The 11992-nt window shown below is 36.4% G+C and overlaps 1 protein-coding gene across 4 annotated transcripts in view; it reads left to right on the plus strand.

Moving 5' to 3' along the window:
* The window catches only part of eif3c (eukaryotic translation initiation factor 3, subunit C), a 17707-nt gene that overhangs the window by 2206 nt on the left and 3509 nt on the right, over positions 1 to 11992 (plus strand). For all 4 annotated transcript variants that reach the window (XM_016246574.1, XM_016246575.1, XM_016246576.1 and 1 more), the window contains exons 3-20: positions 2594 to 2659; positions 2746 to 2935; positions 3028 to 3153; positions 4201 to 4249; positions 4373 to 4491; positions 4616 to 4743; positions 4829 to 5086; positions 5889 to 6030; positions 6117 to 6242; positions 7253 to 7346; positions 7427 to 7614; positions 8543 to 8767; positions 8841 to 9032; positions 9479 to 9650; positions 9733 to 9892; positions 9984 to 10049; positions 10182 to 10269; positions 10362 to 10527. In XM_016246574.1, the coding sequence (XP_016102060.1) occupies positions 2594 to 2659; positions 2746 to 2935; positions 3028 to 3153; positions 4201 to 4249; positions 4373 to 4491; positions 4616 to 4743; positions 4829 to 5086; positions 5889 to 6030; positions 6117 to 6242; positions 7253 to 7346; positions 7427 to 7614; positions 8543 to 8767; positions 8841 to 9032; positions 9479 to 9650; positions 9733 to 9892; positions 9984 to 10049; positions 10182 to 10269; positions 10362 to 10527 (2555 nt within the window). The remainder of the gene's footprint in view (positions 1 to 2593; positions 2660 to 2745; positions 2936 to 3027; positions 3154 to 4200; positions 4250 to 4372; positions 4492 to 4615; positions 4744 to 4828; positions 5087 to 5888; positions 6031 to 6116; positions 6243 to 7252; positions 7347 to 7426; positions 7615 to 8542; positions 8768 to 8840; positions 9033 to 9478; positions 9651 to 9732; positions 9893 to 9983; positions 10050 to 10181; positions 10270 to 10361; positions 10528 to 11992) is intronic.

The following is an 11992-nucleotide window of genomic DNA, read 5'->3' on the forward strand; positions in this document are numbered from 1 at the left end:
CATCACAGCGCCAAATACTTAAATATTTAGACTTAATAGGCTATTTTCAAACTTTTTTTACATTTTAATCTGGACTACAACATGCCCTAGATATTGTTTTGATTCTTTATTGTTCGGTCACACTTTACATTAGGGCTTCATTAGTTAACATTAGTTAATTCATTAGTTAACATAAACTGCCAATGAAAAAATTTTCTGAACATTCATTAATCTTAGGTATTCCAATGTTTAATAACACATTGTTAAAATCGAAAGTTGCAACTGTGTTATTTAATGCGCTAACATGAACTAAGACTTGTATTTTTTAAACAAAGATTAATAACTTCTGTAGCAAATGTAGCTATTGCTCATTGTGAATGTTAATGCATTAACTAAGGTTAACTAATGAGATCTTATTGTAAAGTGATACCTATTGGTCTTTATAGTTCTTTTGCACTTTAATCTGTGTAAAACTTTTAACTTTATAAATGTTTCTGTATTGCTTTATTGCATTTAAATGTTCAGTTATTTTTGTTATAAGAAAAAAGTTATTAAACCTGTTATACTGTATTATGACAGCACTTTTTTAAAACTAAATTTCAATACCGTGATAATACCGTATACCGTGATAAAAGCATTAGCAATTAATCGCTACATGAAAATTTGATACCGGCATATCCCTAGTGCAGTGTTGCCTTGGCACTGGAAAACAACAACGAAAAAGTTAGTATTTGACTGCGTTCTTTCTTCTGACTTCCATCCATCTGTATTTTTTTTTCTTTTGGAAAGTTATGTAAACTATACCTATAGCACAAGTACATCTCGGAGACGTCTGCAAGACCTATTTTTTTTTAGTGTTTGATCATCTGCAATACGTCTATAGGACGTTTCCTATTAGATGTCAAATAAACGTTTAGAAGATGTTTATGATTTAGAATGTAAAACTGACATCTTAGAGACGGCTATCAGATGTTTGTACACAGCAGATGCTTTCCAGGTGAAGCGATCTTTAACAGACATCTTGCAGACGCACCTGTGCTATCTGGGTAGAGTTTGACCGATTTTGATTTGCCAATACGGATAACTAAAATTGTAAAATATGACTGGTAACTACTGTATTGGCCCGAATATAAGACGACCCTGATTATAAGACGACCCCCCCGTTTTCCAGGTGTACCTTTTGGAAAAAGGCTTTTTAAAACCCAAATCTTGTTTTTTCTCAGTAAAACACATATTGCATATTTTTCCTATTTTAATTTTTTGTTTTGAAAGTATGGTAAAAACTAGTAAAATGTACCAACAATCACATTTAAAATATATACACTTTTTGATATACCATTAAAAAAACTAAACAGGTAGCCCATCTGAATTAGGACATTTAGGCTATCCATCTAATAGTAGCCTACCAAAATCTTATTAACAGTAGAAGTTAAATCTTACTGTAGTCTTCAAATCTGGGTACTGTCTTACGTTTTAAAATCACAAAGAGAGTTTGGTCCCATCAGGCTAACGTGACAGTCACGACGACGATGCAGCTTTAGTTTTTACTCGCGATCTTTACAACACGCATTACATTACGTATTTCATGGCACACTCGTTTTATGCATATTTTGCACCACCTATTGTTGTGGGTGTATTATTGACATGTCAAAGTCTAGACCCTGAATATAAGACGACCACGTTTTTTCAGATGTATTTCCAAGAAAAAACCATCGTCTTATATTCGGGTCAATACGGTAATTAATCGGCAGATAGTTTTTAAAATAAACATTTCCTTAATGAAAAACAGTGTTGAACTTTTGAAAATTAACATTAATGACTTAACCGTTAGAATGTTTTATGATTGTTTAAATGAATGAAATTAAATGAAATATATAATGCATACGACAGGGAGACAGACAAAAAGTGATAAAAGAAATTTAATTTTAAGGGGTCTTAAATTTGAGGACTGAAAAAGTGGAATCTAAATATGACAAGTAATATTGATTATTAACAGTAAAAATTTTACATTAAACTTACTGTAAGCGACATGAACAAAACAGATTTAAATAGTAATCACAATTATTTGTGACAATGAATCATCAGCACAAAATTCATGCTCATGACAAGCCTATTCTCCTGTGCAGCAATTAGTTATATAAAAAAATAATAATAATGATCAAATTAAGTTGTAAAAAAGTTGATATTTACTGATAGCCAAAAGTTCCACAAAGCAACTATCTGTGCTGATTAATAGGTAAACGATATATCACCCAACCTCTAGTGAAAACACATTTTTTAGCTTTTTTAGGTCTAGTTTTTATTCATTTTTATCCAATAATTTTAGTTCTAGTACTTCAAACGAAACAAAAATGAGAAATATTGCCTGGACAATTAGCTGAAATTAGATTTTAATATTTTTTTTTATTTCCAGTAACACTTTTTTATGGTTTTAATTAGGGATGCACGATATATCGGCCACCATATCGGTATCGGCCAAAATTTTCATATCGGTGCATCCCTAGTTTTAATTAACCATAACCCAGTTTCTTAGATGCCAGGAAAGGTGACACGGGTCGTTATGTTATTGTAATCAGCTGTAATGCAGTATTTGACTCTGCTGCTGTCTCTGTAGGGCCCTGTTGCTGAGCGATGATGAGGAGGACACAAAGAGAGTGGTACGCAGTGCCAAGGACAAGAGGTGAGCGCCGAATGGACTCAAGAATAAAGAAGCTTTCACTCCCACCTCGTTTAGAAACGCATTGTCTGTTGTCCATTGCGTTTCAGGTTTGAGGAGTTCACCAACATCATCAAGACGATCCGCAATGCCATGAAGATCCGAGACATGTCCAAATGTCTGGAAGAGTTTGAACAGTTGTATCGAGCGTTCCTCAAAAGCAAAACCATCATGGACAAAGAGGGTGTGCCGCAGTTCTACATCCGCCTGCTCGCTGATCTGGAGGACTATCTCAACCAGGTCTGTAGATCACACTGGAGCCAGCAGGACATCTAGAGTCACATGATTAATGCTTGTTCATGAGCAATAAGCAGCTTTTGCTTTCGTGATAGCTATGGGAGGACAAGGAGGGGAAAAAGAAGATGAACAAAAACAACGCCAAAGCCTTGAGCACACTTCGGCAGAAGATCCGCAAATACAACAAAGATTTTGAAACGGAGATTGCCAGCTATAAAGAGGTACTGAACTGTAGCCCAAATGTTATTTGTATATGAGATATGAGCATGTTAATGAATTTTTTCCAGTGCTTCCCACAGGTTTGAAATATACTTGCGGTGGTAGCCAGGTGGAAAATCCTCCTATTACCCACGGCACAAAAATGCTCTATTACATGTGACAAATAAAAAATAATGGTGTGTTTTTTAACAATATTTGTATTTATTGAAATTCATTTTAATTACATGGGCTACTATTACATTTAATTACATACTCATATTATGCATTATAAATTATGCAAAATTACAGCATTTAAATGATAGAATTCTCCTTGCTTTGCCATATAGTGTCTCTCTCATTGAATAAGCATATAATTATATAGCATATTTTTAAAACTTTTTAAAAGTTAAAAAGTATGTTTTGTTTGCAGCAGTTATGCTAACAACAATAAAAAGACATTTATGACATTAAAACAGCGACATCTGCTGACGTACACCGTGCTGCGTTGTCACAGGAACATCCCAGCTGAAGACAATGAGGAAATTACATCGCTCCCTTTGCCAAGTGCATTCCAAACGACTACAAAATGGCACGCATGTGCCCTGCTCACTCCACAGTCCCCACTCCAAGTACATAGGGATGATCACTTCCATTTGGAATTTGCCCGTGAACCGTTCAGTACACGATACGTGTACCGTTACACCCCTATTAACTATATTAATTAACATGAACAAAAATTATATAGCATTAATTATATAGCAGTTAATATTAAGTAAAGTTTTAAGTTAATGCACTGTGAATTAACATTAACATTTTTATTAACTAACATTAAAAAACATGTGTGCCAATTTTCAAGCGTTTTTGAGCATGTTAAGGCCCCCAAAAAGCCCCGGATTGTCTAAAAAAAAAAATTTATAATAATCCTTAGGGATCAGTAGGGCCCTGCGTCATTAGTGGCTTGGGCCCTAAAAATGTCATTGCAAAAAAATATTAATAACATCTGCTAGTATGTCAAAAGAGCTTTTTCTGTTTTGCTGTCAGCCTCATGGTTTACTCTGATTTTCCTGCAGAACCCTGAGCAGTCAGCTGAAGAAGAGGAGAAGGATGACATTGGCAGTGGTTAGTCTCCTCATTTATCTCTGTATAATGTTGTATACACCGCAACATAAAGAGTTGTATAATGAAGGTTGCAATGGTGTCTTGAGTCTTTATTTGCTCTTTCTTTGCCTGTTTGATGTGCAGCATCGTCGTCGAAGAGTGATGATGATGAAGGCGTCACTGCCAAGAGCTTAATGAAGAAGAAGCCTCAAGAAGAGGAGAAGAAGGCACCAGAGGCCAGCAAGTTCCTCAAAGGCGCTGCTGTAGGTCCAAACACGTCTTACAAGACCATTTCACGTGGTTTTTAAAAAGAACTAAAAAGTCACTTTGGGGCAAATGACTTGACTTGAACTGTGTTCACGATTCAGCACTTTGTCATTGTGTCAGGATGAGGAGTCGGAGAGTGAAGATGATGAGGAAAGTGAGGACTGGGGCTCTGATTCTGTGGACAGCGGCGGTGAGAGCGAGGACAACGAAGGAGCGGCAGCATCGCTGGCTGTGGTCTTCCTCAAAAAGTATGTGTGTTTCAACCTTGAGCTGTTAAGTGTATTTCTCTTTGATGGCTTCAAGTGTCTTTACACTCTGCACTCGCCCTCACAGAGCTCAAGACGGCGACAAGCACCCTGAACGCAAGAAGGACGATAGGAGGAAGAGGCACAAGAAGATGGAGCAGGTGGACGAGGAGGCCGATGAAGAGGGAGAAGGAGAGGAAGGGGGATGGGAGAAGGTGAAGGGCGGCGTGCCGCTGGTGAAGGAGAAGCCCAAGATGTTCGCCAAAGGCACAGAGATCAACAACGCTGTGGTGATCAAGAAACTCAATGAGATCCTGCAGGCCAGAGGAAAGAAAGGAACAGACAGGTAGGAAAATCTCACCAGTCTTATGGTCAGTGGATCATTTAGACATTTGTGACAGTGAATTCTAGAGAAAAAATCATATCATTTGATCTTTTTATGTGGACGGCTAGGTTTTCAAATGGCATGACCACCCAAAATGTGATATTAATAATTACATTGTATTAAATGTATAGAACTCTACTTTTTACCCTTTAAATGTGAACTTTTGCTGAAAATTATATTCAAAAAATTTATTTTTTAAGGTAATTATTCCTTGAAAATAGAATAAAGTTTAAAATACAAATTTAATTTAAATTTACAACAATTCTCCCCTTCTCCCATTTTAACCAAGTTATGAGTTTGATTTATTTTTGTTTATGCTGTTGAAAAGTTTGGGCTTAGTAAGATTTTTATTTTTATTTTATGTTTTGAATGTATTTTAAAATGTAATTTATTCATGAGTCCAAGCTGAATTTTCAGCATCATTACTCCAGTCTTCAGTGTCACATGATCTTTCAGAAATCATTCTGATATGCTGATTTGCTGCTCTAGAAACATGTATTCATTATAATACTCAATGTTGGAAACAATTGTGCTGCTTCATATTTTTGTGGAAAATGTGATGCATTTTTTCAAGATCTTTGAAAGATGAATAGAAAGTTCAAAAGAACAGAATGTTGCCTTGGCAACTAACTGAAAAAAAAAGTTTTTATACTTTCACTTAAGAATTTATTTCAAGTAACTTGTTTGTTTTAGTTAACGATAATAACCCTCATACAAGCAGGCATAAACACAAACAAAATGTGTTTGTTCCCTTGTCGTTCAGATCTGCTCAGATCGAGCTCCTTCACGCTCTGGCTGGCATCTCTAATGAGAATAACCTGGGCGAAGGCATCCTCGTCAAGATTAAGTTCAACATCATCGCCTCCCTGTACGACTACAACACCAACCTGGCCGCCTTCATGAAGGTGAGAATCTCTCGGAGACGTGCTGATGGTGTTACGGTCATCAAATGTTTTCGACTCACGTTTTATTCTCTTTCACTCCTCTTCAGGCGGAGATGTGGAAGAAGTGTCTGGAATGCATCGATGAGCTGCTGGACATTCTGTTTGAAAACAGCAACATCTTTATTGGAGAAAACATCGCCGAGGACAGCGAGAACCTGGCCATCTCTGACCAGGTCAGTATCACATGTCACATCAACAGTGGTTTGTTAACTTTTGACCAATTACAAGTGAAAAGGTGCAGTCACATTTATCGTTGCTTTGCAGAATTATGCCGGCAAAATCCATTGGTTGGAAATTGTACAGCTGCACAAAGTGGGGGAAAAATCAAATCGCATTGTTTGTTTGTTTTATAAAAATTGTGGTTGTGACTTAAAATGCAATTTTAAAATGACTTGTGCCGCTGTCCAGTTTGGCCAGCATTGTGATTTTTATATATCAATACGTCTATAAAATAATAATTAAAATAATGCTATTCTATAAAAGAATAATTGTATTATTATTATTATTATTATTTAAAATATATAAAATTCGCATATTAAAGCTGCAGTCCGTAACTTTTTTTGGTTAAAAATGATCCGAAATCAATATTTGCGCAAGTACATAACCAGCCAGTGTTCAAAACTAGCGCCTTACTTTAGCCCGATTCACAACGGTTATCTTATAATAATGTTTTCTAATTTGAGTGTTACGGGTAGGTTTTCGTGGGAAATTCGAGCATGGCACTGCGTCATTACATCACGTCTGTAAACAGAAAGAAGTTGTCCCGGCTACTAGGCTATCGCATGTGAGGATCCTGCTGGTGGCGGATCGTTTATAGCCTTTCCTTACAGCAGCTAGAATAATTAAATGTATCGTTTTGATGGCGGATTGTAATCCATAAAGGATTATGTTAGTACAATACTAACATTTATGTCTTAATTTCTTCATTTTTAAACTTTATTTTACAGAGATTTGTAATGTGATACTCGCACTAAGCCGTATTCCAATCTCGGTATTATTTGAATTAAATTGGGCATTTTACATGAGGGCGAAAAGGTTCCCCGTGTAGATTTCGCTCATGTTGACCAACAAAAAGCTTCTTGGTTTGAAAGTGACTCGCGTGTGAGCTGCGCGTCATATATAGCTACACTATTGACAATATGAAATTTGGCTAATGTTTCATTACTGCGATTCCTCTCTTCAGCCGTTCCGTGTGCGTGGCTGTATTCTGACTCTGGTGGAGAGGATGGATGAAGAGTTCACCAAAATCATGCAGAACACAGACCCTCACTCTCAGGGTGAGTACAGACAGATTTCAGCCCCTGAACTCTTCTGGGTGGCGTGTGGCGTGACACCTCTTCCTCTCACGCTCTTGCAGAGTATGTAGATAACCTGAAGGACGAGGGTCGTGTGTGTGGCATCATCGACCGTCTGCTGCAGTATCTGGAGTCTAAAGGCAGCACGGAGGAAGTGTGCCGCGTCTACCTGCGCAGAATAATGCACACATACTACAAGTTCGACTACAAAGCCCACCGTCGCAGCCTGGGCCTACAGGGAGAGACCAAGGTGAGTGTCTCACCATTAATGGAGAATAATGGTTTGTGTAACCAGATGATGTGTTTACCAGTAGCAGCTAACTGGACCACTTATTATTTTAATATGCATTTACTATAGTTTTAATTATTATTTTTATTTAGCTTTTTTTCTACTTTTTAATCTTACTTTTATAGACGTTTTTATCATATTTTAGTTTTTGTTTATTTTAAATATTACTATCTTGGTTTTTATTTCAGTTTTAGTTTTATTAATTGTATTTTCAGTTAGTTTTTACATTTCATTTTAATGCTTCAACTTAATCTAAATTAAATAAAATAAAACTTAGAATTTAGACCATTTGTTTATATTACCAACCAGTGTTATTTTAGTATTATTTATGTACTAATATAGTTTTTATTAATATTTTGAATTGGCTTTTATACTTTAAATTTTCATTTTAACTTTAGTTAAATTATTAATAATTTTATGTGCTTTGTTCATTTTTATTAGCTTATTTTGCATATTACTATTTGTTTAAATAATTTTTTCAGTTTTCATTGTTTTGTGTTTTTACTGGGCCATGTAATTTTAGTATTATTTATATACTATTATAGTTTCTATTAATATTTTAAATTAGCTTTTGTTTTTATACTTTTAGAATTACATTTTTTGTAGCAATTATATATATATATAATTTATTTTTATTTATTTTAATTGAAAATGAGTTTTTTGATCTAATATTTATATTATATTTTAATCCTTAGCATAGGTTCCAGTTAGTAATTTTAGTATCTCAACATAAAATAAAAGACATTTTGAAAAAAAAATTATAATAAGTTTATTTCATTTTTTAGTTCAATATTTCAGCTTTATTTAAATTAACCAAAAAAAAATAATAGTTTAAGTTTTGGTTATTGTTAAAACCCTGATGCTGACCTTTGACCTCTTTGTCCATTAGTCCGAGCAGGATCAGGAGGAGAGCGAGGGAGAGGACAGTGCCATCATCATGGACCGCTTGTGCAAGTTTATCTACGCCAAAGACCGCACAGACCGTATCCGCACCTGCGCGATCCTCTGCCACATTTACCATCATGCCCTGCACAGCCGCTGGTACCAGGCCAGAGACCTCATGCTCATGAGCCACCTACAAGACAACATCCAGCACGCCGACCCTCCTGTCCAGGTACGCACACGCATTACTTCTGAAGAATAACTGGTTGGTGTGATTTCCTGGCTCAACTCTTCTTCTCTCTTAGATCCTGTACAACAGGACCATGGTGCAGCTGGGCATCTGTGCTTTCCGTCAGGGCATGATCAAAGACGCCCACAACGCCCTTCTGGACATCCAGTCCAGTGGCAGAGCCAAGGAGCTGCTGGGACAGGGGCTCCTCATGAGGAACATGCAGGAGAGAAACGCTGAGCAGGAGAAGATCGAGAAGAGGCGACAGGTACAGCCACATCACACCTGACCGTTTTCTCTTGTAAAATCAATCATTGTAGTGGCTCTTGTTCAAAATATAAAGTCATTTGAAGTCTGAAATCCAAGAAGGCCTTGTAAGTGGTTCTAGCAGGACTGGGTTGACAATATTGAATTCCTTCATCAGATATTCGCAAAGAGCTTTGTATTTTGTTACTTTTGATATGAAACAAACCTTTGTTCTAAACCTATAGTTCTTTGTTGTTCTAGATATTATTTTGACTTCCATGGTATGGAATAAATACTGTGGGAGTCAATGGCTACCGTCAGCTGTTTGGTTACCAACATTCTTCAAAATATCTTCTTTTGTGTTCAACTGATGAAATTAACTCGTACATGTTTGGAACAACTTTGGGTGAATACATTTAGATTTTTGTGTGAAGTATCCGTTTAATGTTTGCGTTTATCGTGTTTTAGGTGCCATTCCATATGCATATTAACCTGGAGCTCCTGGAGTGTGTGTACCTGGTGTCAGCCATGCTGCTGGAGATCCCTTACATGGCGGCCCACGAGTTTGACGCCCGCCGCAGGATGATCAGCAAACAGTTCCACCACCAGCTGAGGGTGGGCGAGAGACAGCCACTGCTGGGTGAGTGAGAGAGAGGAGAGATGGGAAATACAAATCCACTTTTAATCTCAGTAATATGAATCTGTGACTATGTCCTCCTCAGGTCCTCCTGAGAGCATGAGGGAGCACGTTGTGGCTGCCAGCAAGGCCATGAAGATGGGCGACTGGAAAACCTGCCATTCCTTCATCATCAATGAGAAGATGAACAGTAAAGTGTGGGATCTGTTCCCAGAAACCCAGCGTGTGCGGGAAATGCTCGTCAGGTGCCTGATGATGATGAGGATGCCTGACATAAGATTTTAGCATTTGAATTTGTATTCAACTAATGTTTGGTGCTGTTTTCTGAACCTACAGGAAGATCCAGGAGGAGTCGCTGCGCACTTACCTTTTCACCTACAGTAGCGTGTATGACTCCCTCAGGTACATGTGATCAACACTGAAATAATACATTTACTGAACATGTCCATGTTCATGTTTTTTTTTTTTCATATATTTTAAATAGACCCATGTGTTTTGCAGCTGTTCATCACTTTCTTGTCCTCTCCTCTGCAGCATGGAGACTCTGTCAGAGATGTTTGAGTTGGAGCTACCCACAGTGCACAGCATTATCAGCAAGATGATCATCAATGAAGAACTCATGGTAAAAGAAAAACAGTCAGTTTTACCTGAACTTTCCATCCTTATCCATACCAGTACCTTCATTTATTTGTCTTTCGTCTGTAATTTGCTCAGGCATCTCTAGACCAGCCAACTCAGACAGTGGTGATGCACAGGACGGAGCCTACATCCCTGCAGAACATGACCCTGCAGCTGGCCGAGAAACTGGGCGGCTTGGTAGAGAACAATGAACGTGTCTTCGACCTCAAACAGGGCGTCTATGGGGGATACTTCAACAGAGGTACAAGAACAAGACCCAGAAATTTGATTAAAGATCACTTTCAGATAAAGATAAATTGCATAATAAATGTAGTGTTTTCTTAAATATGAATTAAATAAATTATCTATAAATAATAGTAATTCAATTATATTAAAAATGATTAATATACTAATCATTTTTGATGATTTACTATAATTATAAAGTGCTTTAGTATTATAATTTAATTATTAAATATGTAAGTCATAATAATTGTGTATTGTTTACTGATGATTTACTACAAGTTCTTTATTTTTCTTTATAATGTTATATAATTTGTAGTAATGAATAAAAAATCATATTTGATTGAAGATATATTGATGTGAATATAATTTCATAATCTAACTAATATATGTGCATTTATGTATTAATTTATGTATATATATATTTTTTTTAAAGTGTGTATACAATGTAATTTATTAAATTATATATATACATGCACTACATATTACTATTTATATTTGCAATATATTAATGATAATATAATATTAATATTAATTCATTTAGTAAATTAATTAATTTGATATGCCACACCTGTGAGGTGGATGGATTATCTCGGCAAAGGAGAAGTGCTCACTAACACAGATTTGAGAGAAATAGGCCTTTTGTGTACATAAAAAAAGTCTTAGATCTTTGAGTTCAGCTCATGACAAATGGGGGCAAAAACCGATATAGCGTTTAGCCGATATTATCGGCCGATATGAACCTGTCTCCAATATATCGGTATCTGCGAATATGCCGTCGATATGAAAATGTTTTTTTACAGAACATATAAGGCAGATTAAATGCTTCTGAGTGGTGTAATTACTTAGTTTGTCCAGCAGAGCTCGCTCCATTGTTTGCTACTGGCAGTGTAGAGATGCACGGATGAGCTCAAACTTCACCCGAGTCCGCTGCTTCAAATTATCCGGCCGCCACCCACTCGCACCTATATTTGATCGTCACATTACAATGATTCTAATTCTTAGTTTTGCATGATGATATGATGAATGGATGGCTCATTTTTAACAGTAGATTCAGTAACGTAGCAGATTGAAAAGTTAGTATCTTTCTGCAGTCCAACAGACGGCAGTGCGGTGGTGGCTTGAGTCTGTTGAATGGTGATTTAACACTACTTTGTCACCTAGTTGGAGTGACTCAATGCTAAGTAAATAAACAACAATGTCCCCATCTTTTACTCTCACAATGAGCTTATCATATTTGTTTGCTACATTAGTAGGTCCCTATGATTTCCGCGATGCAGAAAACATGGACGGAATCGCAGAATCCAGTCATAAAAAACGGAATTTACTGTATAACGCAGAATTTCATGGAATTTGTCTTATTTTTGATTAATAAATAAAAAACAGGTCAGTACACACACATATATATATATATATATATATATATATATATATATATATATATATATACACAGTATCTCACAGAAGTGAGTACACCCCTCACATTT

The sequence above is a fragment of the Sinocyclocheilus grahami genome, unplaced genomic scaffold (assembly GCF_001515645.1).
Source record: "Sinocyclocheilus grahami isolate Dianchi unplaced genomic scaffold, SAMN03320097.WGS_v1.1 scaffold802.1, whole genome shotgun sequence".
Classification (NCBI taxonomy): domain Eukaryota; kingdom Metazoa; phylum Chordata; class Actinopteri; order Cypriniformes; family Cyprinidae; genus Sinocyclocheilus; species Sinocyclocheilus grahami.